This window comes from Dermacentor andersoni, chromosome 1 (assembly GCF_023375885.2).
Source record: "Dermacentor andersoni chromosome 1, qqDerAnde1_hic_scaffold, whole genome shotgun sequence".
Classification (NCBI taxonomy): domain Eukaryota; kingdom Metazoa; phylum Arthropoda; class Arachnida; order Ixodida; family Ixodidae; genus Dermacentor; species Dermacentor andersoni.
Window position 1 is genome coordinate 270,719,747 of NC_092814.1, and position 26,826 is coordinate 270,746,572.

At 44.5% G+C, this 26,826-nt stretch overlaps 3 protein-coding genes and 1 long non-coding RNA gene across 7 annotated transcripts in view; 3 read left to right on the forward strand and 1 right to left on the reverse strand.

Moving 5' to 3' along the window:
- LOC126547629 (eukaryotic translation initiation factor 3 subunit G-like) overlaps positions 1 to 2,585 on the forward strand; it is a 31,556-nt gene extending 28,971 nt beyond the window's left edge. The window contains exon 9 of the mRNA XM_050195534.2: positions 2,509 to 2,585. Coding sequence (XP_050051491.1) covers positions 2,509 to 2,527 — 19 coding nt within the window. The 3' untranslated portion in view covers positions 2,528 to 2,585. The remainder of the gene's footprint in view (positions 1 to 2,508) is intronic.
- Positions 2,586 to 2,895: 310 nt separating this feature from the next.
- On the reverse strand, positions 2,896 to 10,169 carry LOC140213464 (uncharacterized). The gene is made up of 2 exons (XR_011890321.1): positions 9,970 to 10,169; positions 2,896 to 3,067 (listed from the first exon to the last, which is right to left on the reverse strand). It is a non-coding gene; the product is annotated as an uncharacterized lncRNA (long non-coding RNA).
- Positions 10,170 to 11,056: 887 nt separating this feature from the next.
- Positions 11,057 to 22,292, forward strand: LOC126530308 (uncharacterized). Of its 4 annotated transcripts, none has more exons than XM_072284716.1 (14): positions 11,057 to 11,653; positions 11,738 to 11,782; positions 14,280 to 14,480; positions 14,538 to 14,747; positions 14,924 to 15,088; positions 16,691 to 16,759; positions 16,883 to 16,954; positions 17,069 to 17,122; positions 17,234 to 17,305; positions 17,461 to 17,526; positions 17,650 to 17,721; positions 20,508 to 20,713; positions 21,103 to 21,262; positions 21,563 to 22,292. In XM_072284716.1, exons 2-14 carry the CDS (start codon positions 11,764 to 11,766, stop codon positions 21,673 to 21,675), a joined length of 1,479 nt encoding a protein of 492 aa, XP_072140817.1. In that variant the 5' UTR covers positions 11,057 to 11,653; positions 11,738 to 11,763; the 3' UTR covers positions 21,676 to 22,292. The 4 variants fall into 4 exon arrangements, with proteins under 4 accessions (XP_072140817.1, XP_072140821.1, XP_072140814.1 ...); XM_072284720.1 differs by having other exon boundaries at positions 11,058 to 11,782; positions 14,924 to 14,977; positions 15,032 to 15,088; XM_072284713.1 differs by having other exon boundaries at positions 11,058 to 11,782.
- On the forward strand, positions 11,793 to 14,273 carry LOC140213466 (uncharacterized). The gene has a single exon (XM_072284710.1). The coding sequence runs from the start codon at positions 11,960 to 11,962 to the stop codon at positions 14,102 to 14,104; it is 2,145 nt and encodes a 714-aa protein (XP_072140811.1). The 5' UTR covers positions 11,793 to 11,959; the 3' UTR covers positions 14,105 to 14,273.
- Positions 22,293 to 26,826: the final 4,534 nt, after the last annotated feature.

Sequence of the window (26,826 nt, forward strand, 5' to 3'; positions counted from 1 at the left end):
AGCCATTGGCATTCAAATGATCGGTTGTCGACTGTATAATTTGATTATTGTTCATTTCAATGCGACACTTATTCTGTGTACACTGAACTTGTTACGAAAATTTGTTATACAGTGAACTCACTTATAACGAACTCCGTAGTTCCTCAAAAAGTGGTTGTTATATCAGTACCCGCTGCGGTGGCTTAGCGGCTATGGTGTTGCGCTGCTGCTAGGCCGCAGCAGCCGTATTTCGATGGGGGCGAAATGCAAAATGCCCGTGTCCTGTGCATTGGGGGCATGTTAAAAGTCCCCTAGCAGTGAACATTAATCCGGAGCCCCTACTACGGTGTGTCTCCTGATCAAATCATGGTTTTGGCACGTAAAATCCCAGAATTTAAATTTATTTCGTTATATCATTAGTTTATTATATATGGTCTTGCCCTTAAAAATGCTCAAAAATTAACCGCACTGAAGCTGGAGTCGGCAGATGCAATTCGGTAGCACTTTAGTCCGAAAACCAGATTTTCGGTGTCATTTTTGTTTCCTGTGCATTCCTGCACCTAGCTGCAAACTTCCATTAGCAACGTCCATCTAAAGAACTAAATCTGGCATTGTGTAGCTCTTTCAAAATGGTGCCCGGGTCTTATCACCTGTCATTTCGAAATTGAAAGCGCAGCCACCATTTTTTATTCGAGAGCTTGTTATATATTTTACTACCAGCAGGACATGACTGCATTCTGCACACGAGAGTGAAGCGTTCTAGTTCTAGCGTAAACTTGGAACTACTGCGGCGTGGAGCCATTCTGCAAAGTTGTCGGGCATCATAGTCTTGGCATTATGACTGCGAGTCAGCCACACAAGAGCCATAAAATTGCCTTATCTATGTCGCTTCTGGCGGAAAAAAAAAGCAAGCGATGTTGGAAAGGTAAAACGTCACCGCGAACTGTTATCAGTAATCAACAACGCGTAAATGAAGTGCCACTGAACCGTGATCTCCTGATAACAAGGTGGTAACCGCCGAGCCTTTGCAACGTTGCATGGTGGCCACTTACAGACATTGGTGGTGGTGGCAGCAAGGGGTGCACCGTTCTCACAGTCGGGCCACGTCGACGAGAACGCTTGAGCAGCCATTGTTTCCATGGTGGATAGATATAACTGGTAGTTCTATATCGTTGTAGCGTAATGCACATGGTGCCGCACGAACATTTGCACAGAACCGAGAATGACGCCGTCGTGGCATCCAATATCGCGCCAGCACACACCCCGCGCCATGCTGCTTATGCTGTATGCAGCACAACTCTGCCCTGCTGGTGTGTCTTGAAAACACGTGACCTTCTTCGCAGTTTCCGAAATCCGAGCAAGGCCATCGCTCGCTCATCTTAAAGGCCGTATTATCGTCGAGGTTGGACTGCAGCAGGGCACGCTGCCATGCGGCCAGTTTAGTAGCGCTTCTGTGATTTCGCTCTTCGCATGTGTCCTCTTTTTTCCTTGAACAGGTTCGAAGTGTCCGTTGTACCAGTACGGCGATGTAAAAATGTTTGTTATATCTGGAAACAGTTTCCGTAGGGAGGGTCGCAAATTCATAAGTACACTGAAATGTGGTCATTACAATCGATCGAACATTGTAGCTGGGATCTTTATAAGTGGGTTCAAGTGTATGTGGTTTTGGTTCGAACTATTGGATGTGTATAACTAAGCGCAGTGCACATTGCGATTTGTTATAACCGGATTTCACTCTAAATGCCACTTTCTGGCATGTTTCACAACTGCTCTCCGCCAGCTGTCGACGCAGCACTTTCTTTTTTTTTTTTTTCGATGTCTTGTTGATGACGTTGATGATCAGCGGCATTCACTTTGCATTGGTGTGATGGGAAACACTGCTTCACTCACCAGAGTTACGGCTGTCACATAGTGCATTTTCGAGCCTTATCAGGATTGAATTTCTCGGTCACGATTGGTTCACACATGTAAGCCGCAAAAGGGAGCCAATCATGGTTCATATTTTATCCTGAATGAGCTCCATCGCGATTGAATGTGCACCCTGTGACACCCGTATTAGTTGCTAGAATTTGCGCTGCCATTAAAATTAGGATCATTGAATATATGGCGCTGCTGTCATATTGAAGCAGTTACTGAATCTATCCCTCGCGTATAAGCCAAGGGGTGGCTTTTAGGCCAAGGATTCTGGGAAAAAGAATTATTCGCCGATAAATGCGGTGCTTCTTACTAGGCTGCATATTTGTTATTGCATGAGTTGTCCAAGTTTGGCATAGAGGGCTACTCAAAAATATGTACTATTAAGAAGTACCCAATCAGCTCAACTGTGCTCACCTTGTATGACATAACTCCAAGTTGTCATATGCTGTTTTCAAATCTGCCTTGGCAACTTATACCAGTCAGGCGACTCCTATGGGGCGGTATATCTAATGTATAATTTGTGTGTACATTTGAAGGCAGTTCTTGTGCATGCCACTTTAATTCAGCTTCTGGGAGATTATTCTTAACCCATGTATTTGTTTTCTTTCATAGGCCTTCCGGTACTGCATGAAAGGACCAGCAGTGAATCAACCTGTGATTTTAAGTAATTAAAATGCTATCAGGGATTATTTATTGTTGCTGAGTCATTGGTATCTTTTCCTTTCACATAACTGTATAAAACCTTTCAGAAGAGCGATTTTTGGACTGATGCTAGAGTCTGCTGATGTGACGTGCAACTACTAGTAGCTTTCTTTAAAGTGATGGTAAGCAACCTACAAGTGCTGAAACTTCCTTTCGAAGTTGACAGTGTTGTCATATTTTCTTGCATAGATTCTCCTAGATCAGAACCTACACAATATTTCGTGAAACTGTTAAATACCTGCCAAGATTACCAGCAATAGGATCAATATAGTGTGCAGACATTATTAACCCATTCGATTTTTCTGGGGGTGACGCATGTTCAGCATTGAGTTCTTTTTTCGGATATTATAAAGCAATACCGTTTATTTTCTGTTATGCAGAAGGAAAAGAATGGCAGTATAATGGGAAAATGCTCACTTTGTATGGTCCTCTCGTTCCTGTCTGACGTCAGTGGCATGGCGGGACAGAACTGTGAACGTGTACAAATACATCAGTGATGCTGAAAAGGTTAAGCAATTTATTTATTTATTAGTATGCCCTCGGGGCCAAAGGCATTGCAGAGGGTAGTGGTTATGAACAATCAACAAGAATAAATGAAATGTGCAGTAGGATAAAATATACTAAAAGCTTTGATGCTAATACAATGTTACCTAATTACTAATTACAAAAAGTATAAACTTAAAGCAAATGACAAAGCAGTGAAACAAAGTAATACGTAGTGGGTAGTACTAATAATGGCTATTTATACAATGTTCGCTAATGCTTGGTTAAAGGCATGGTCATTGTTTATTGAAGCAACATCAGCTTGAAGGTGCCTCCATTGTGTTGTGCGAGGTCTGAAAGGCATTGAGCTTTAGTGTTACACAGATTGGGCGCTACCTTGTGATGGATGATCAGTGCGATGTGAAATGTTTATGAATTGAGAAATGAGAATGAGTTTTGCACTTCTGCCACGATGGAATGTGCTATGTGAGGCGATTATAATGCTCAACCTTCTTAAAGTTCATGAACAATGGTGCACAACGCCTCAAGCAAACGCGTCTCCCTGTGTGAATAGACATCGGTTGTGAGCGGCGCAGAAGAGGTTCCAGTCCCTCCCACCTCCGACATTACCGGGGACACATTTGATGCAGCAAAACATGACACTGACACAAGCAGTCGCATATAGAAAGGCAACACAGTGCTGTGTGTTGCCTTTTTTTATGTGTGCCTTGTGTCACGTTTCGCGCTGCATCAAAAGTGTTCCTAATGATTCATTAAGCCCCCATTGCTACCCTTGCTGAAATTAAGCTCTCTCCATTCGGTTGGGTCTAAAGCCTCTCCACACTACTACCAGTGTTAGCTGATGGAGGGGCTTTAATGGGGATGGCCGGAGGAAAACCAGCCAGCACGTGCAAATTCGAAGGCCAAGTTCACGCATTGGAGGCGAGTAACCACTTGCAGCCAATGACACGCTCCCGCCTCACACGACGCAGCCAATCAGCGTGCGCGCCACGACAGCTGCAGCCGATTTGAGGCGAGCTCCACCACTGGAAAACCTGGCGCCACCGTCAGCGTGATGTGGCATGAGGGATCACGTGGACACAGCGGCTGTTTCGGAAGCACCGAAGCGAGCTCAAAACGAAAGTGTAAAGTTCCAGCTTCGCTGCGGTTCTGATTAAGTGGTGAGGCTTTACCGCCTGGGGTGTCTGTTTGACATTTGAAAGTACTATAAGTATGTACAAGGATGCAAGGAGCTGCGTGAAGCTTGGCTGGCGAAACTTAGAACCGGCAGACAGCCATCGGCTATAACTTGTGTATGCAGCAAGCACAGACGCGAGGAAGATTTCTGTTACGGTGCCGGGACTGCATGATTTTCGGTGAGTAGCAGAAAATGTGCACCGAGACGCTTGCCCGCGCCCGCTGCCCAGCTAATGTCATAACGCTTTATTAGGTCTATGCAGGGCTGGATTAAGAAAAATGGGGGCCCTGGGCTAATGCGCATCAGGCCCCCTTTCCCTATACTGAACCCCGCTCCTGTCGCCTGGTACGCTACTGGAAATATGCCATGTTTCATTTTAATTCCACCAAATTAAAAATAACAAAGTGCGATCAACTGGATTATTATTGTTATTACTATAAGGAAAACAACAAAACTTGCTTGAAACGCGTGCTGTTGTAAACACCAACACATGTGTTCACTTTGTAATTAATCTGCATTCTGTTTTCAGCAAAAGCTAGGCTTTAAGGAAAAGTTTAGTGCACTCAAGACGAACAAGAACGTAGAAAAAACAGCTCAGATGTCGATCCTTCTGAAGCTAGGCTTTGTTTGCATCACTAAGTTTAATCCCGCGAGGAGGTGCATGCTTGTGTCTAAAACATTCTTTATTAAAATTCAAGCATCAGACTGCAGTAATCGTTGTACACATTACTCTATAAGTATTAAATAGATATATACAATACTTAAGGCAATACAAACACCATAAAAATGCACTAGGATACAGATGAAAATTACCAACTGTAATTACAAAACATTATTTAAAAATATTTCGTTAAAGGCAAGACAAGCAAGGACGACACCAAATAAATGTGGCACTATCAAAAACAACAAAAATAGTTCTTTATAAGCACACTAAATATCGCAAGAAGAAACGAGACGAACAACGAAGATTTCCATATCTTGAATTACACTGCTCAGCGTTTCATTGGCAACGTGGAGGCTATGAGGCGACACAACGAACTTATTGGATCTATTCATGTATAGCGCAAACACTCCTCTTTTAATATGGCATCTTTCGCACCTTCGCTTTGGCGAAATCAGATATAGTCTGTTTGAAGGATAGATTGCAGAGGAGGTCACTATCAATGGACATGATAGCAAGCGCAAGTTCACTTTGTCAAGGAGGCTCGAATGAAGGCGATTTTTTATCAACGACAACTTGGAAAACGATCGTTCGGTCTCGCAGTTTGCCACGGGTATGCTTAAGTACATTCGCAAAGCAATAGAAAGCTTCGGAAACACATCAATAAGCTTTCTTTCGTGCAGCAACTTCATTATTCCCAGGGGACTCGTGCACACAGAGTTGTGCAGAAAGTTCCCAAACTGAACGATTTCAGCGGGAAATGCTGGCTCCAAATCATTTTTGTAGGTTTTCACCAACTTCTCAGCCTGCTGTGCCAGAGAGGCCTCGCTGCCAACTTCTGTCAGCAATTTTAAGAATCCGAACCTTTCGCAGAGTTCAGTGTAGGCAGCCTTTCGCACTCGCAAAGCAGAGCCTAGACTGTCAAGTACAACATTGTAGGTCTCTACGATAAACTTCTTTCTACCTTGTAGCGCACTGTCGCTTTTTCCGTCTGGGTGCTTACTCAAAACGATGCGTTTGCCCTCATTCTGATAACATTGATTGGTACTTAGCGTGCGTGCTCTCTCTTCGAAGGTATAAAAGAGAGGCCGCAAATAATTAACAAAGCCTTCTAGAGAGCTCAGCAGGTCTACAGCAGTTGAAATGTCTAGGCCTGGTTTCTGAAGTGCTACGCTCGTTCCGTCAAAGCGCTCCAAGATTTCACTCCAGAAAATCGCCATGAATGCAGTCTCTAGTTTTGTCATTTTCTTGAAGAGAGAGCGCTTCATTCCTAGTCTCACCGTTTTCTTCCTCATTCTTTGATATAGCTTCAAGGCAACACAAGAGTGTGCATTGAAATTTTTCAGAATGGCCTTACATGATTCAGCGTTGACCACCTGGTCTCGGAGAGACTTTTCAAAACTAGCTGCTGGCCAGTTCCGCCCATGCTGTCCAGAAGATACCTCCATCGCTTAGGTGAGGCAGCAAAGAACACATACAGTCTCTGAATTACAGTGAAAAATTTGACTGCCTCAAGGCAACTGTCAACACTACATGCGTCAACTAAGTTCAGTGAATGACCAGCACACGGGACATAGACTGCCAATTTGTTCAGGTGTTTGATTTGAGCTTGCAGTCCTTTGTATTTTCCTGACATATTACTCGCATCATCATAAGCCTGGACCCTACAATCATCAATTGAGATGCCATTGGTCGTCAAGAGGGACATCACGGTATCGAAAAGATATAAGCCGGTATGCGATTAAATTGGAACAAATCCAAGAAAGCGTTCGTACACTTTTCCATTTAAATAGTATCGTATAACAACTGACAGCTGATCAACGTGAGTAAGGTCTGGAGTTGAATCAACAATTAAAGAGAAGTATTTTGCGTGCTTCACTTAGTCAACGAGACGTTCCTTGGCAGCCTTTGGTATGCTCGATAAATTCATCACAAATGGTTTTTGACAGATACGATGGGCGACTTTTTCCTTTGTTCCCGTAGCGTTTGATGTGCTCCTATAGAAAGGGATCAAACTTGGCAATGGCCTCAAGCACTCCCATATAATTGCCATTTCTCGGTGAACCAAAAATCTCCTCACTGCCCTTAAACGCTAGGTTGCGCTCAGCTAGAAACTTAACTACAACGACTACGCGCTTCAACACCTCTGTCCAGTAAGTGGTCTCAGTGACAAGATGCTTAACCAGCTCCTTGTCAATTGTGCTGCTCGAGTTAGAGCGGGCGAGCCATGCTGCCACGTAGTTCCGGTGCTCGACGCTATTTTCATGTGCGAAAACCTTTTCTTCTGCTCTTTTCCAATCAGAAAAGCCGTGCGTGGTGAAAGCACTGGGATTGCTTGAAATCGAAAATAGTTTTCACATGAAACAGTAAACGGAACCTTTGGACTCTGAGTACATTAACCAGTGTCGCTCGTACGCCTCCCCATTTAAAGCCTTTCGCACGAAAATATGAGGTGACATATAGCGTTTCTGAGTTTTGTATTGCCTTTCGGAAGATGGAAAATTTTCTGCCCGATTTTGAAAATACAATGGCCCTTTGTCAAGGCATACACTCTGAAAGCTGTCAGTAATGTCTCATTCGTCTCAATGTAATGTCTCATTCGTAATGTCTCAATCAGTCTCATTCGTCCTCTCGAGGCACACTTTGTGGGTGGGAACATGATTATTTGAAGCCAAACTAACAGGAAACAAGTGAGTCGGTTCTTGGAGTGTTGTTTCCTGGCGCTCGTCAGTAGAAGGATGCTCATCGGGGAGGTTTGGCACCTGTTGATCAGCAGTAGTAGAAATCGGGCGTGGCGGACCGGACACCTGGAACTCTGTGGCAGGGGCCCGGCCAAGTAGCAGAGACGTTGCTGACTCAGGAACAGGACAGGGCTCGGTTAGCGTCGGTTGCTCAAAAATATGGACGACCGAAGTTGGCACTGTTTTCTCAGGATCCAGACAACCAAGGTGAGTCAAACCTTGCTTGTTGCCAGGAAACCGTGGTGATGGAGTTGGCAAGGCCTCCACAGATGCACAGTCGGTACTATTGGGAGTTTGACACGGACTCTGGGTAAAGCGATCATACTGCTCTGCGGAAGCTGTATTCAGTAGGTACTTTGTCATCTTTGGTAGCTTCTTTTCACGCTCTTCTCTTTCTAACTTCGCCTTTCGTTTAGACCCACCACTTTGATGCTTCCGACCGAGCATTTTCGCATGAATGGATGCTAATTGTTCACCGGGCACTTTGTGAGTCCGACGCGACCGCAGGTGTCCAACGGTGGCCGTCCCGATGACTGGCGCACGCTGCCTGGATGGTCCGTGGCTGGCCGAGAGTGGTGCGTTCCCCGGGAGTTCCTCAGCAGGCGGGCTTATGCAAGCTTAACCGGCGGCTCGGGGCTGAATCGCAGCCCGCGATCAACTTCCTTTTATAGACGCGCGCCGCGTCTGTCTGTTACTAGCGCCAAAGCAGGCGTTCACATATGCGTAGAGTTCCTTGTACAAATTCCCTCCTTCTACGTACAAACTCACTCCATCTCCCGTTCCGGTCTCGTCTTCCTATTGGATAGGAGCAATCGTAGCTGTTCTGGGAGGTTCTCGATTTTTCTTTCGCCCCGTCGACGCCGAGCGCGGGAACGAAGGGGAAAGGGCGACTCCTAGCGCGGGCGAAGTTACGCGCCCTCCGCCGCCTCTGAGTTATCTTTTTCTACTTTCTGGAAAGTTCGGCGGCCAGTCTGACATACTTTTTCCGTCGAGCGCGCGCGAGGGTGTGCAGCCACTAAGCAGGAATGGGCCCTGGAGACAGGCCGAAGCCCGAACGATGAACATTCCATGCCCCACGGCACGCGGACAATAGCACGTGTGACGTCTTCTTTCCTTTCCTGCCTAGACTCTGCCATTAGACTCATCATCATCTGCTATCGGACTCAACCTCCCCCGCCCAAATTACCATCACGGTAAAGAAAAGTCGAATGGGAGGCACTGTTGGGTACTGCAGCACATCCTTTCTATGAGAAGGACAGCGGTGGAACTATTTGAGAGGTGGAGGGTGGTGTTGTAGTGACGAGGGGCAAGGGAGATTTAGGTCGTCATCCCACATTACATGTTTTAGGTGTTGCCCCCTTGCCCCACCTCTCCAGACAGCACTGGACAGACGGACTGACAGGAAACCACTAAAACTCTTCCAAGCAAACGCACCTCGCTTCGTAAGAAAGAGGGCCCCGCCGGGGTGGCGGGGGATTCCTGTTTTTGCAGCTCGACAAGCTCCCCAAATGATCGGGCTAAACGCATGCTGTTACATTAGGCGGGGGGCCCCGTCTGCTCGTTCCGATTTTCTCGCTTCATACATGTCGCTCGAAGTTCCGTTGCCCATGGTTCCATAAACTAAGCAGGTTAGAATAAATGGGCCCCCTTCTCCTACTGTCCGAGGTGAGGCCCTGGGCTGCAGCCCCCTTAGACCCTCCCTTAATCCAGCGCTGGGTCTATGAACTTGTTGATACTAGATTCTGGCAAGTTCACTGGAATGGAAAGGGAGCGGTATGAAGCGCATTAAAAGAAGGCATGGCATATGCATCGTGTTTGTGTTACGAATTAATGCACTGGATTACGAAAAAGAAGCAGAGGGAAATCGCACTCTGAGAAGACCGATGAACATACAGTGCGACGCAACTTGAGAAGAAATACTGAAATGTCCAAGAATTTAGAAGATAAAAAAAGATTGAATCGTCGCGACGGCACATCACAGTCGCCGTAGGCGTCGAAGTCTCTATAACGAAATTATTTGTGAACAGTTCTGATAGCGTCCACGCAGCAATGGTTGCTAGTGTGCTAAAATGCTCATATGCTGCGGCCTAAAGCTCACGGCACGGTGAGAAAACGCGCTCACAAGGAAAGCAAAACATTGTGCGTGGACATGCATGCAGACGCGCAGTCGGTCGCTGCAAACCCGTGCGATCGCTGCATTGAGGCTTCACTCTGTTATGCCCCATTTGGTTATACAGACAGCCCGCTATAAGAACATTTCACATAGCTTACTCTCAGCGTTTGCCTACCTTTCACGCAAGAAGCCGGTTCGGGAGACTCCATCGCGGCAACCGTGCGCAGTGGCGTTCACTGTACGTATTCGGTAAAGAGATAGCGTCTGTAATCGATTCTGTGCTTTCAGTTTGCCCATGATTATTATATCGACAGTCAACAACTTCCTTCGTTTTGAGAGCACCTACTTAAATGTCCAGGAGGACTGCCGCGTGGTGTTTTTATTGAGCGCCATAAGCGAAACCTATGGGGAGCGCGCCGCGTGATCCCTCGTACTCCTCGCCCCCAATAGGAAGCTGTGCTAGGCCGCAGTTTCGGCTGGTGGGGGAGTAGCGCCGCGCGCGGTTCTCCACGTCCCGCAGATGTTTGGCGCTAATTAAGCCATGCTCCCTCAAGGGCTGCCGAAGATAGTGCCAACCTTTCCCTTTCTAATTCAGAACCACCGCTCCCAGATAGTGTAGCAGCGCGTCAGAACAAGTCTTATTGCAGTTCTTCAGAGATGGGCCATGGATGAGGCGGCGGGTCCATCTGGGTTAATTTGGTCGACACGGAGCTCCGGGCTAGACGGAATGCGCAACTACAGCTGAAACGACAATGTAAGCACGCGTCGACTGATCCTGACATTGTAGCTAAACAAGAGAAGTTGGAAGCAGACAGGTTGAGAAAATCTGAACATGCATATGAAACTTCTGCACAAAGGGAATGCTACATCGACGCTGATGTCGAGGCCACGAGAAATGCGCGGACTGACGAAACTCCCCAGACAACACCAAATGTCCTAAGGACGTCCGAAGCAAGTACTGAAGTCCCAAGTCCAAAAAAGGAAGTAATATGGATGTCCCATGGACTTAAGCGAACGGATGTCCAATAAACGTCCCAGAATAGCACATGAATGGGCACCTGCATGCAATATATATATATATATATATATATATATATATATATATATATATATATATATATATATATATATATATATATATATATATAGTCACATCAATACGTTCACGAGTATTTCATGTGCCATCCCAGTACACGTACGCGCTCAAATTAAACTTGCGTAACCCTGCACACATAATATGCATTACGGAGGCGAGCACACAAAATGTCGTTTACTTACTGTAATTTTGCATATGAATTGTGCCGTTCGCGCGTTAATTAGCAAGTGCAATACGTACGTGCGCGAACAACATCGCGCGATAGGCTACGTTGATCGTTAGTCCCACATTTATATTTACATCAACCAAGCTTGCGCACTAAACTGGTTCAACTCCGATGGCGCATTAATGTAGTTCAACGTAGATTATTGGGGATTGAAACCATCGATGCGTGCGACAGACCTGCCTACATGCTTCCAAATTCTCGGAGAAGCGGCGAGCAGTTTCGGTTTCAGTTCTTCTTGAATTTATATTTTACTCCATAACTAATTCTAAATAGGCAGCAAAAACACAATAAAACAAAAACTTTATTATTAGTATTTAAAATACCGAATAGCTTCCTTTTACTTTTGATTTTATAATATGTTTGTCATATACGGCTTGGCGGCTGTGCCTTCTCTGTTGCCATGGTTTCGCATTTTTCTCCCGTGGGCTCCGTGTTCGCATAGGTTCTACAGTGTGGTATAGTTTCGGGGGTTTCGCGCGCTTTCTCAAATAGATATTATACTTGGGCTTGCGGAGTCAGTCTGCGTTTCAATCGAAGGTAAGTGTTGTCATTTGCTAACTGTTTCTGTTCGGTCTGGCCTGCGGACATACGTGTGATGGCCTTATTTTTCACCTTCTTTAGAGCTTACAGTTGGCAGGAAGCGCGCCATGGAAAGCGAATACGAAAGTAAGTTATGGTCGCATTTTTCATTCCTCTATCTTCGTAGCGTTAATCTGCCGCTTTTAAAATGCAGTCCAGTGGTATACTCTTAGTGTCACTCGCGTAAACAACACACACACACATCAATTTACTGGCGATTGAGAATCTGAACAACGAGGAATACAAGCGAGCAGTAACGTCAGCATGGCTTCCATGTCGAGAGCGACTGCCTACCGTCGCGTCAGCCAAGCCGTGCAGGCCGATGTGCGCGCAATATTGGCAGCTGCTGACGAACATATTAACGCAGGGAATCTTCCTGGTGTTGCTGCCACCTCCTTTCAGCCAGTGGAAGTTCGCGAACCACCTCCGAACCTTTCGCTCGGCCAAGTTGCGAGTGGCGGCATTTGTGGCGGTGCGCAGGAATTTTGCGATGTGGACCAGTCTGGTGACAGCATACATAGCAATCACAGCTTTCCCGTGGAACTCGACAACGTGCTTGGCAGGCGCCACAGAAGCGTTACAGAGCAGGACACCGTAGCGGATTCTACTAGCACAAGCACATTGTTTAAAGAACTGGACATTGCTTCATTGAAAGAAGACCTGCGACAATGGAGCTTACAATCGAGTGTACCTCACGACGTCATCACAAATCTTTTAAAGGTTCTTCGCTCATATTCTTGCTTGCGTGAGCTACCAAACAGCGCCAGGGCACTTTTGTCTACACCGAGAGTTGCAAATGTCACACTGATGGATTCTGGACAGTATTGTCATTTTGGCTTGTGTGAAGGGCTTCACTCAGCTCTCACACATGTTGTTCATGTGCCTGATCCTATTGTTATCCATGTAAATGTGGATGGACTGCCACTTACTAAAAGCACACGAGGTCAGTTCTGGCCCATTCTTTGTCGTGTGTCCAACTGCAAACCAAGCGAACCATTTCCAGTCGGCGTCTTTTTTGGGGAGTGCAAACCATCTCAGGCCAATGTGTACTTGCAACCATTCGTGCGGGACCTGAAAAGTGTGCTCCAAGAAGGCCTGACACTAGGAAGCAAAAACTTTGCTGTGCAAGTTGGAGCACTAATCTGTGATGCACCTGCAAAGTCGTACGTTCTTGGCATCAAAGGGCATAACGGGTATTTCAGCTGCTCCAAATGCGTGACTGAAGGAGATTTTGAGCAAGGACGAATGTGCTTTCCTGAAGTAGATGCGCCATTAAGAACAAATAACAGCTTTCGCACAGCAGAACAAGAAGAGCACCATACCATGAAGACCATTTTGTTGGAATTGCCTATTGACATCATTAAGCATGTTCCACTTGATTACATGCACTTGATTTGTCTTGGCGTGGTACGGAAGCTCCTGCTACTTTGGATCAAAGGTGAAAAAAAATACCGTATTGGAAAAGATTCAAGAGACGCAGTGTCAGGAGCAAATTCAGAAATGAAGCACTTTGTACCATCTGAATTGTCCAGGAAGCCCCGAAGCTTGTCGGAGCTTGATAAGTGGAAGGCCACAGAATTTCGCATGTTTCTGTTATACACAGGGCCTGTTGTTTTAATGTCGCACATTGCACAGTGCCTAATGGACAACTTTATAACATTGCATTGTGCTGTCAGCCTGCTTTGTAGTCCGCAACATTGCAGTCAACACTTGGAGTACTCGAGAAAGCTTCTGAGGCATTTTGTAGAGGTATACATCACATTGTTTGGTAAGCATGCAGTGTCCCACAACATTCATGGGCTTATTCATGTAGCAGATGATGTTAACACTTATGGACCATTGGACAACTACAGTGCGTTTCCATTCGAAAACTACATGTGTAGGCTAAAGAAGTATGTGCGAAAACCCGAAAGGCCACTGGAGCAGCTACACAATCGTATTCTTGAAGAACGTTCTTTCAACAAGCCTTCACCTAGTAGCTCAGCCCAACCACCATCTAGCTGGGATGTCATTTTTATAGGTACAGAACGTGCAAAGCTGAAAGGAAGACACGAAGAGGGACCTTTGCCTCCTGGATGTGTTGGGCCACAGTACAAAGCCCTTGAAGTTGATTCTGTTACTTTCAAACCAGGCAAAAGGGACTCCACAAGTATGCTTGATGATGGCACAATTGTAAAAATGGAGAATATTGCACACTCTGATGATCGTCAGCCTGTAATAATTGGCAGAAAATACGAAAAGTTGGAAGACCTTTACTTGTACCCATGTAGTTCTTCACTTTTAAATGTACATCTGGCATCCCAAGCTTCTGGTCTGCAATTCTGGCCTATTTCAAAAATCAAAACAAAATGTGTGAGGCTTCCAGTTGGCAAAAAATTTGCAGTATTTCCGTTTGTGCACCAAAAGTGACTGTGCTCTTCAGAACATTTCTGCTACTGTTATTTATTCTTTTGTGTGTGTGTGTGTATGCATTCAGCTTCACACGCCAACGTCACAAACTGCACGAACCTTTCAGGCTTCATGTTAAATGACAAAGAAAAGCATTCTGATGAGTTTGATAAATTGAATAATTGCTTGTGGTTAGGTGACCCCTTTGCTGTGGTCTCATTCCCTGAAGAGGAGGACAGTTTGGCCATCATTCACACGTCATGGCTGAAAGGAGACCACCGCTCTACGTTTTGGCCAATAGAAAAAAACCCTGGCAAACGGCGAAAACTAACGATGCAAGGCACTAAGCCAACAGACTCTTGGATTGAAGTGCAGTGCGTCGTCAAACGCTGGGCTGGTAAGGTTGACTTTTGCTTTCTCAATTTCTGTGTTGTAAAAAACTTTTTCCCCCCAGATACCTATGAGAGGGCGCAAAACAAGCTTAATTCCCTCCAGTACTCATCTGACAGTAACAGTGGAAGAGAATTGGGACGGGGCAAAAGAAGGCGGCGACGTGCAATGCATTTTCGAGAAGATGAGGAGAATGGCAGCTCAGACTACGATGAAAATGATGAATATGTCCAACCAAGGGCACCAACACCACCTCAGCCATTATCCGTGACAGGTGAGGGGGATGTTGTCAGCATGCTATTAATTAGAAATGTGAATGACATTTCAAAGATTTTGTAAAACTACTTTCAAGTTATCACCTACTCTGCTGTGCAAACAGTAAATCTTCTGTGGCGTGTGTACGGGTGTAGAATGGAAATTTAGTTTCTAATCATTTTTTTCTTCCTTTAGGCAGGTATGAGCCGACCTCGGGAGAGCTGTCTTACCAACTCCCGCACTGTACAGGTAACCTGCCTGAAGCAACTCAAATGCTTTATAGTAACCATTCTTTTACCTCAGATGTTCGGGACTGTTCATTTTCACTCATGGAGGCTTCACAACCAAGTTCACAAGCCAGTATGTCTTTCACTTTTGTGGCTCTCTTTTCATCTCTGACTTTCTAAGTGTAGCCTAATGGATTTCGGGTTAACCGTAAGCTGTATAATTGTCTACGTGGTAATTTCATTTTATTTCTAGCATCATAGATAGTTTACTTTCACTGCCGTTCAGATTTTTCAGCTGCTTATTTGCTTATGTCTAGGACTCATTCATACGTCCTGCAAGAAATTGCAATTGCTGCATTCTACTCTAGTTAGGTCGCTGTTAGGTGTGGCTGCAGTGCCTGGTGTGTAATTGCCAAACATAAGGGCCAGGATAGTTGTCCACCCTAAACTGTTTTGTCATTTATGCTGTGGTAGCAATTAAACCGGTATCATACTCAAAAGTTAATTAAACCTTTTTGTACACCTTTGCCTTGGGACCACTGGTCGCACCATATCGAGTCTTCAGCCAGGCACACTTAAACTTGCCCTTCCTTTTACTTAGCTGTTCTATTTGAGTTCTAATCAACAAACAGTTTGTTGCCTGTGAATTCTATAGCTCTTGAGGATATGAAACTACGACATGCTTAGTGCACTGTTTTTGTAAATCTTTCACAGCATGCCTCACTTGGAACGTCGGCTTGACGAACTGAGTCTGCAGGCCTGAGTCAGTGCAGGAACAGGCGTTCACTTTATACATATTGTGAAGCATTGTGCTAATCTTTAACTTCGCCTACAGCTCCTGACTTAGGAACTAGTTATGTTGATCTAACTTTCCATATAAGCCTCCAGAATGAGGATGAAATCCATTTTCTGAACTGGCAGTAATGACAGTATCTGCTTAAGACTGTCAGATTGTTGGAAGCTTCATCCACAGGCTCAGCAAATTACAGTACCATATTACATTTCTTTCAAGGTTTCTAAGCTGGCCTTTTAAGACAGCCACTCCAACATAAGAATTTCGCTCTGCAAAGTTGTTAACAAACTGGTGCATAATGTTTGTAATGTAACTTTACAGGACTATGTAAAGCTATTTATTCTCCTGCAGCTTCTTGATTGTCTCACCAGCCGTGAAATAATGCCTCTGTGCTGGCACATAGCGTTTTCTTTCTTTTTATATGTATTTTGTGTTGAGGTGCAGCATCGCCAGTGGCCTCTTTCTGTTTCAGCTGTACTGTACAGACCAGCATCTATACCGTTTGAGAGAAGGCAGGTAGAAGCACAAGTGCCTGGTATGACTTTAGATACGTGATTGCAGTTTAATGTTGCTTTGTACCACACTTGTGCACTGGAGCACTGCATATTATGATTAAGATGCATTGTACAGATCATAGAAGAGGGGGTATATTCTGTAAGTATCCACACAGTGGACACTTACAGAATACCCCCTTGCCCTACCATCTCAGCTTCTGCACCTTTTGTAAAAAATTTAAGGCCACTAACTGGCTACTGAGGCTTTTTTGAATGAATATCAGCATAAGACATAACAGGACATGACACAAATGCTTTGTGCGTCATGCATGCAGTTTATTGACACATTCAACTTTTTGCTTGTCTCAGCTAGTATATTTAAATTTTTGTTGGCTTGTGCATTCTGCTATCAAACAGAGTGTAAGCCATGGTGTCCTCGTTGTTTCAGATGCTTTGCACAGGTCTGTAGCTACCCATGCTGAAGCCCCAAGATTATACACAGACTTGCAAACTCAAGGTTAGTCACCTATGTAATATGCATCTTTGTGCAGCTGTCATTCACTGTTCCTAGTATTAGTTTTTGTGCATTTATTACACTGTGGTCATGTGGAGCATAACCTGTGGTCTGTTTTACATTCAGGTTCAGCCTACAGGCCAGTATCCACATCTCTTGCTGAAACTACAAGGCCATGCACAAATCCACATGTGCTCGGTGGGTAATTCATATGCAATGTTATGTTCTTTATGTTGCTGCTGTTCGGTTTTTGCTTTTTGCTTATGCATTCTGTGGCCAGGTGGAGTTTAATCCACGGTGTTTTCATTTTAGATGCTTTGCACAGGTCGGAAGCTGCCGGCTCATTCACGGAATTGCAAACTCGTGGTATGTCATTTATGGGATATCCATCATTATGTTGCTGTCATTCATTGTTACCACTTTTTGTTTTTTTTTACATTTATTAGCTATGATCAAATGCCTATTTTTTATGTTCAGGTTCATCATACACACCAGTATCCACACCCCTTGCTGGAGCTACAAGGTCACGCACGGAACCACATGTGCTTGGTGTGTCATTCTGATGTTGCATTGCTATGTTCGTTATGGTGCTACAGTTCTTGATATTTAGTTTCTTTAATGCAATCAGGATTCTTAAATTTGCCTACTTCAGGCGTTTTGAGCCTATCTATCTATCTAACTATCCTTTTGCGTCTTTGTTTCAGGTGCCTTATGCAGGCCTGCTTCGACACATGCTGAAGCTGCCAGCTTCACTGAGTTGCAACCTCTTGGTATGTCCCACATGTAATATAAATCTTTATGCTGGCTTTGGTCAGTGATTATAATTTTTGTTTTTGGACATTTAATGCACTGAAGTCAGGCAGAGCATAACCTGTGGTGTCGTTTATGTTCAGATTCATCGTACAGGCCGGTATCCACATATCTGACTGGAGCTACAAGGTCACACACAGATCCACAAGTGCTCGGTATGTCGTCCACCTTCTACTAATCGTTATAGTTAATAGGGTTCAGTGGTGGATTTTAGTGTTGCTTAGGCGAAATTTTCAGTATTTTATCTGTGAAGACTGGTTCGTCTTCCTTTCTCATATAATATTTACTTGAGACAAGTTCTTTTTTGTATTCTATATGTACCATTCACATTCGTGATAGTCCATTAGCACAAACTTAGACTGTTGTTCATTGTAACATATTGGAAACAGAAGGTGATACTCATAGCACTAAATCAGCTTTCTTTTTTAGTTATCTTGCAGCTTCATGACAGAAAAAGTTATGGTAGAACCCATCTCATGAAGACTGTTGACTGTAAGGCGATTAGCAAGCAATCAAGCAACTTAGTAGCACACCACATTGCTGAAGCCACATTCGTTTAAAATCTACAGCGGCCATTCTGAGATTATCATTGCTTTCGCTATAGGCAAAGTATGGTGTCTCTGGTATCAGCTCGTTTTGTTACAGCACTCATTTGGTGAGGTTCCCCGTGAGCATGACAGCATAATGAAGACTGTGTGACGAAGATGTAATGATGAAGTATGATGGTCTATGGAACAATGAAGGTATTATGACGACAACGCCATGGCGACAAGGAAATGGCAATTTTGAAACGATGACTATGGTATAATCATGACAATGTGACGACTACAGCATGAGTACAATGGGATGACGCACATGGCGACGACTGTGAGTGATGAAAATACGGCAACAGCTGCATGACAATGATGGCGACTACAATAACATGACATGTTTGATGTGATGACAATGGAAAACAACAGTGCGATGACAATGGTGTGATGATAACCATGTGATTACGATGATGTGATGATGGCATGGCGAGAGTCGGTGATGATGTTAGAATGACGAAGGTGGAACGACCATTATGGCATCACGACGGCAATATGACAATGAAGTGTCCAATCATTCAGCCGTGGAGATAGCCAACTTGTTTGTTGGTCACGGCAACTGACTGCGGGCTGACCCTAAAAATTTTAATTCTGGCTTTTTACATGCCTCCAGCAAGATATGATTATGAGCCAGGCACACCGTAATGGGGGGCTCTGGAATAATTTGGACCACCTGGGGTTCTTCAGCGTGTACCCAGTGCATGGCACATGAGCATGTTTGCATTCTGCCCCCATCAGAATGTGCATGCGGCAGCCAGGAATTGAACCTGCGAGCTCAAGCTTAGCAGCACAACACCATAGCCGCTAAGCCACTACAGCAAGAAGTGAGCTGACATATGAAAGCCCTTTGCAATGCACAGTGGTGCATAGTTTCCTTGACCGAAAAAGAAAATGGCCATCTCCGTGACTAAGAGATTAGATGCTCGTTTCGTTTTCATTATGGACACATCTGGTATTTAGGGGCTCTTTTTGGTACCTTTTTGATTTTCTGAAGCGTATATATTGCAGTTGCAGAATAAATGCGCTTGATAGCAGCTAGTGCTTAGCCCTATTCTCTCTTTCTCGTCCCATTCGTCACTCTGCTTTTCTGTCATGAAGCCATACTAACAAGCACAAGGTCAGAATTTCTTGCAATATTGCTGGCTGTCCAGTCATTAATATATCTGCATTTTTATTTTTCAGCATGCATTCACATGTTCCCTGTTGAATGCTGTAGTGTAAATGATAAGCAGCAAGTTCTTAGAGCTCCATCTCTTAAGCTTGTATAATTGAACAATATGTTTCTTTCACTTGTGCTATGTACCTGTGTAAATTGAAACGCAGACAGCAAAGCACGTAGCTTCTACACAGTTTGCCTCACCTAGCTTTCGCTTCACGATAATGGTGTGAGCGTGAGTATTCATTAGTCAACCCTATAGCACAGCTATGTAGCATGTAAGAAAATCTTTTGTATGTTGCCGCTGGTGCACTACCTTTTCTCAATGTCATCGTGATGGAGTGACACTGGCATGACATGAGTCAGTGGCCCTGTTTATCGCTTCTTCCTCCTTTAGGAGTGTGCCCCATCATTCAAGCTATGACGGTTGCTAGCGTGCAAGCGGTGACCTAGAAAAGCACTTGTGGTCCGTGGCGTGGTTGCAGCGTTCTACAAATCGTGAATCCTAACTCACACTGTTATCACAAGGCCAGTGCTAGGTGACGAAAACTATAAAGAAGGCATGTGCTCCGCTGTGTATGTTCCAACTATGGCTTATAGTACGTTTAGTAGTGCTCATCACTGTTTCTTTTTTCCAAGTGTTGCCACATCAACTACTATATGTACACGAAAATAGGTTGACTACTGACATACTTGAACCCTATATAGTAAACCCACTGAAAAATTTAAAAAATATAATTTGAATATAGGTAGACCTATATATTTCTAGAAAAATGAAACACTTTGACCATGACACACCTTTATTTACTGCTCTGCTACTAAATCTCGTTAGTTGATGCCACAAGCTGTAACCTCGTCTGAACTGGCAGAGAAGACATCCTCGCTGGATGCTTCGCAGGCATCCTTGGCGTCCCAAATAATGTTGTTTGTGCACCGTTGAGTGCGTCAAATAGGCAGCATTCTTTAAAGCCAGTCTTAATAGACTGGCCTTACGGCAGGCGTAATGGTGGAACTCAGCTTGGTACTCTGGCTAGCTGTGTTCACAAATATGGTCGATAGCTAATTTTGGGTAACAGTATCGAGAGAAAAAAGGTCTACCTATATTCGAATAAACGCTGTAATTTTTCATCTTGCAAATCGCACTGAAATGAAAATTTACATAATACTAATGCCATTAATTTTTTTTCTTTTTTTGTAGCCTTCATGGAAAGAGTCTTACAGGTACTTAATGGTATTAAGCAGACCCAGCAGGCCCATTCACAATGCCTTAATGAGCTGCTCAGCAATGCCAACAGTGCATCTTCACAACCTTGTGACCTCCCTGATTTGCCTTTTTTGGATGCGACAGACGTGCTTGACTATGACAAAAAGCTTGAGACAGACAGACAAGCTCAACATCAAATGGTGATTTCTCTGCTTCATCTATTTTTGTAATTTTGCCAGTTTTGTGGCTGTAAGCATGTTTTAATTAGTGCTCCACTCCCTAATCACGTTGCTTCATGGTCTAAGCTCAGTGTAAAATTGCCTGTCTTGTAACTAGAAAACAGTGTGTAACAGTGGGTTGTAGTTACAAGACAGAAATTGATACTGATGTTACTTATGACACTGTCTCATTCATGACATGCTGTAGGATTTTACATTAACTGTCGATGACAATTTTAAAGAATATGAGTAAAAGTAAAAGCCAGTTAGCATTTTTCTATTACAAAGAAATCATTTAGCTTGCAAAACGTTCAATGTTAACTGAATGCCAATTTATCTTTATAACTGTATATTTTGTTTCTTTTTGACAGAAGAAGCACTTGGCTGTCCAAGGAGGGGACTCAACAAAACAGAAAACAACACGCATTCTACAGTCCCTCCTTAGTAGGAACGCAGCAATAAGCTTCAGTTGGTTTGGAACGAAGGGGAAAAAAAAATTCTCAGAGTTGAATCTGTGCAAGCTAATGTGTGGTGAGTTAGGTGTAGCAATTTTGATATCACTTTTTAAATCTAGTGTCAAGCAGTATACTCACTGTATTGAGGCTGCTTTGGCAGATCTGATACCTGATTGCCTAACTAGATGGATTTTCTATGGCAAAATATATATAATGTACGACATTGTAACAGCTTATGACTTATACAGCTATTATTCACATTTTGCTAAGTTTAGTGCTGGTATTTAGTTTTATCTCTTTAGTAGAGTATATACTGGTCTAACTTCTGCGTGGTGTGAAAAACTTATAGGAAGTATAATTTTTCTCATGCATGCAGGCACATTGACTAATGACATCAGGCACCCAGATGCCACCCTTAAGGATGTCGAGAGGGCCGCCATGACGTGGTTCCGCCATGCTGCCGAGCGACTTGCTGCTCAACAAATATAATTTTGTTAATTTCGCCACCAAATATGATCATGCTGAAGTCAGCTTTCTTGTTGCAGATTTTCTGCATGGCCTGTATGAACATATTTTTTTTCACTAGTGTTTCATCCTTTTTTTTTTTTTTTAATGTTACCATTTGCCACATTCAGTGCCATCATTTTCTTAATGTATCGTTTCCTGTGCCTAGCTGAAATTTTTATTTCCTGAAACTTAATTTCTTTACTGGTGCACACAGCTAGCACTGCCTAACTCTCTTCTAGCAGTGTAGGATTAAGAGTTAAGAGAGCAGAACTAAGACTAATTAAATGCATCATTGGCCTAACTGGGAACACTGTTGTACAATGTTTAATAAGTGCACAGCAATGTATACAAAAACACCTTAGCAAGTAAAAACAACTGAATTCTGCACTACTAGATGAGAGTTAAGCAGGCTGTGCAAACCAGTAAAGAAATTAGGTTCCAGTAAATCAAAATTTCTCTTGGGCACAGGAAACAACACAGCAAAAGATTATTTTAAACTTTGTATTAGTAGGTTCTGTGAGGAGAATGTGACTTAATTACATATGTGTTCATCTTATAATGGGAAGCGTGCAATAAAAATTAACATTTCGAAAGTTCAACTGTTGTGAAGTATTGTCTAATTTATAGTGCATTGTCCAACATGAAATTAATGTCGTGTATTTACAACAAAAAATCCAAAAACACTACATGCTTTAACAATTTATTTTTCTGCCAGAGCATTTCTAAACTTAAGCCATCTTCAGTGTACTCCAAAATTCGCTGCCTTGTCACATTACTTTTTCTATTATTTAATTCTGTTCTAAAACTGTTTACAGCATAATGGCCTTCAGTGCTTTTGTCATTTGCTCCTTTACCTTTTCCTCGTCCTGAAAACGTCTTCAAGCTCTTGTTTCAGGCTTGGAATTGAAACACGGAGGGCAAAATCCATTGTTCTCCATTTTATGTTGGGCACTTACACCCATTGCTGTGTAGCTGTATATGCGTGTACTTCTGTCCCCTCAGCAATGTTTCCAGTGTTCTCAAGATTTGGTAAATACAAAAACAAAGGAAAACAACAGAACCACTGAAAGCCATAAGCCTGCAGTCTTGGGAAAAAGCAGGAAAACAAGTGAATTACATGTCTGGAAGAATACGTTGAAAGTGATTGAAGTGAAGAAATGTTAAAAAAAATGTATAACTTTCAAAAAGACAATTCTTTGTATTTATGGGTACCTGCCCTTTAAATGCTGCATGCACTGGTAATTTCTAGGAACAGCGGAATATGTAACATCCGAATGTGATCCCTGAATGTCCTGCAGAGCACATTTAATGGACATCCCGTGGATATCCAAATATGATCCCAGAATGTCCCGGAGAGGACACATAATGGAAGATCCTGTGGATGTCGTTTTTTGTCTCATTTGGGAGGATTTGAGGATTTGTATGGGACATCCAAGGGACATCCCACACCTCCTAAGCAGGACATCCCAAGGATATCCAAAGGACGTCAGTGTGTTGTCTGGGTCCCGAACAGCGACTATGCCGTGTAGGCGCCATTGCAACGTTCAAGTTATGAGGACTCGACGAGCGAAGGAGACTGCCGAAGAGTACACCGCGCACTTGGTCAAATACGTTCATTTAAAAGTGGCACGCACCTACTGGCACACACAATAACCCAATTGGCATCAAAGAGGTTCATTGGAGACTAGCACAGACCTAGTGGCACATACCCGTGATAAGCTAAGACGGACTATGCAAAACTAGGTTTAACGGTGCTAGCACACAATAGTTCGTGCTCAGCCAGAGCTAAGCAGTCGGCCAATTTTTACAGCGTAAGCTGTTCTGGGCTCATTCCAGTAGCCGTTTCGGTAGGCAATGTCCGTTGCAGCTGTTGCCAGGCTCCTACCCTCTTTGGGGGATTGGTCAAAAAATGGTTGGATTGTCTTAAGGAAGAAAAAGATTAAGGATATGTGTATATAAATGCCATAATGAAAATCATGTATGCATACCTGATTAGATCAAGCAGGCTAGGTGACTCACCGTCCCGTTTCAAAGTGGATGCCAATAAATAACCATCCAAAGTGCTACACGTCACGCGATATGTAGTGTCGATACATGCAAATTTGCATTACAGTTGCATTGTATTACACCAGGTGTCCCGACATGTGGCAGTTGCATGTAGCAGTTGCATGTAACTGGACCTCGATCGTTAACTCTTGCAGGCTAGGTGACTATTTGTCACCGCCCCGTATAAAAAGGGATGCCAATAAATCATCAACATCATCGTATTGTGCCACGGGTCATTATGTTAGCTGTATTTTTGTTTCCATTTATCCTATTAAAATCATAAGCTAGAATCTCACTTCCCATATACCTATTCGCCGATTTTGTTTGCAGTTCTTTTGTAATTCTTTCTTGTTATATGGAACTACCCCGTTCTTGGTCAATCCCCCAGAGTGGGTATGTACGTGCCACTAACATCTAGGCTCTACATCTACATGTGCGCTGCGTGGCCTCGATAGAGAGACATTGCTACAGGTCACCGACCGGAGTACGAAGACTATCCACACGAGGAAGAAACCCAGTTGGACGGCGATATTACAGAGACAGAAGTGAGGGCAGCCCTATACGGCATGAGACGTAACACGGCGCCTGGAGCATACGGCATTCACTATGCACTACTACGCAACCTCTACGATCAGGCCATACGGCGACTGCATACTACGACAATTGGAAAAACGTAACGCTTCCACAGGAACGGTGACACGCCGATATTACCTTAATTCCGAAACCTGGGAAACCGTTGTCCCTCCAAAATCTCGGACCCATTTCCCTGACTTCGTGTATTGGTAAACTCTTCGATCACGTAGTTCTAATGCGCATCCAGCCTCACCTCGAAGCGAACCTATTCTTCCCCGATACCTTATTTGGCTATCGACCAGGTCTGTCTGCGCAAGGCATACTCCTGCAGCTTAAGGAGGATGTTGTGAATGGTCCGAGTAAAGCTCAAACAAGAGCCATTCTGGCGTTGGACCTAAAGGGGGCCTTCGATAACGTCTCACATGACCTCATTCTAAATCTTGCATCCTCCCGATGCGGAAAACGCATCTATGATTATGTCCAAACCTTTTTATCTGACCGCACGGCCACCGTCGGCCTAGGTGATATTCGGTCAGATATCATAAAACTTTACGGCAGAGGGACTCCCCAAGGTTCGGTTATCTCACCCACCCTGTTCAACATGGCGATGACAAATCTACCACCGCTGCTAGACAAACTTCCGAACATGCAGCCCGCCCTTATACGCCGTTGATGTTAACAATCTGGGTGAGCACAGGGTCGGACGGCAGCATTCAAGACGCACTACACGAAGCAGTAAATATAGTACAAGAGTATGCAACAGCCGGAGGACTCACCTGCGCAGCTGAGAAGTCCGACCTCCTGCTTGTATTTAAAAAAAAAACGCAATAAGGCCGATATTCGACCACCCATCACATTGCATCTCAATGGCAACATTGTTCCAAGGGTAGACAGACTACGTTGTTAGGATCGGCCTGCAGCTATATCAGCCCGCTGCAGGTGCGTCGATCAATCCGGGGTGGCGGCGCCCTTCGGAGAATGAGCGAGGACGACGACGTTAACCGACCATGCGCCGCCTTGGCAAAAGGGTGCTTTGCGGTACGGGGGCCCCAGGATTCGTCACAGTCTGCCGACACACGAGGTGGCCAAGGAGAAAGGCAGCTCTGGAATGTAGAGGCGCCGAATGAGTTCGGTGGGCCAACTATTGTTACCCAACTCCCCAACGCGGACCTGATCTGCTATGGGTGGGGGAGTTGCCGCGGGAACGTCGTCGTAGGCTCCTTCCCACGCGCCGACCAAGACGCAAGACAATGTGCTACCCGGGCGCGCTACCCGCGACGGCTCAGAGTTCTACGAAGCCCCTCTGACGTCGGCTCCGGACCATTGCACCTGTGTGTGTGTGTGTGTGTGTGTGTACGTGTATATGAGCCCTCCTCCTCCAAAAGGGCGGGTCATCTTCAATGACGTCGAACTATGACGTCGAGCGGAGTGCTTATAAGCAGCGATTGTCGGCTGCTAGTGAGTGCTCGTTGTCGTGCTCGAAATGTACTCGTGAGCTGTGTGCTCGTTTGCTGTATGCTTTGTCTAGCGGGCTCCATTTGGGAGTCACGTTAGACTGTGTAAATGTATCTCTGTTGTTTAAAATGTAAATACTGCAAATAAATCCTGCTCGCCTAAGTCCCGACGAAGAGTCAAGGTCCTCATACAACACAACGGGAAGGCCACACATACCCTACACATACTCCGCCAACAAATCACCGAAGTAACGCACATGATAAAGCGCATTACAAACCGCCGACAAGGACTCCAAGAAAAAGATGTACTCCGAATCGTGCAAGCCCTCATAATTAGCAGATTAACCTACCACCTCCCCTATCATAACCTGAATCAGACCGAGATGCAGCAGATGGACACCCTCCTCCGTACAGCACTAAAGGCAGGACATGCGTCCACGCTCCTACTACGACTCGGGGTGCACAACACCATCCGCGAACTAGTCGGTCATCTTAACAGCCAATTGCAACGTCTCCAACGAACAATGCAAGGATGCCTCATTCTATCCCGGCTAGAATAACAAACACCAAGAAAACCACAACAGGAAGACCGCACACTTCTTGCGCTTAGCATTTGCAACAAAATTCAGGTGGCCCCAGTTCCCCGGAATATGCACCCTGACCGTCAAAAGGCCGAAGAAGGGCAAGAGCACAAGCCCTGGCTCAACTGTTTGGCGATGACACATCGAACACACCGGTCCTCCAACCAACCTTTCAGCATGTCAGCTGTCGCGTACTGCAGATTCCCCCTTATGCGGCATGTGAAAGAAACTGGTGCGAGTTTGGAAATGTGCACAACAAGCTACGCAACAGGCTCCCTCAATGTCCGGAAGGCTTTGTCCACTGCACAGCGAAGCGTTTACGCATCAAGCTGAAATGGGTCCGATACGGATTAATACAAATGTCGGGCGCTTTGATGTGCCGGCCAGCAATGCCTTGACGTGAAATCGTGCCTAGATTTTGAACCCAGAAACGCTGCTTGGCCTTTTGTGATTCAATAATGTAATAATTATATTATTTT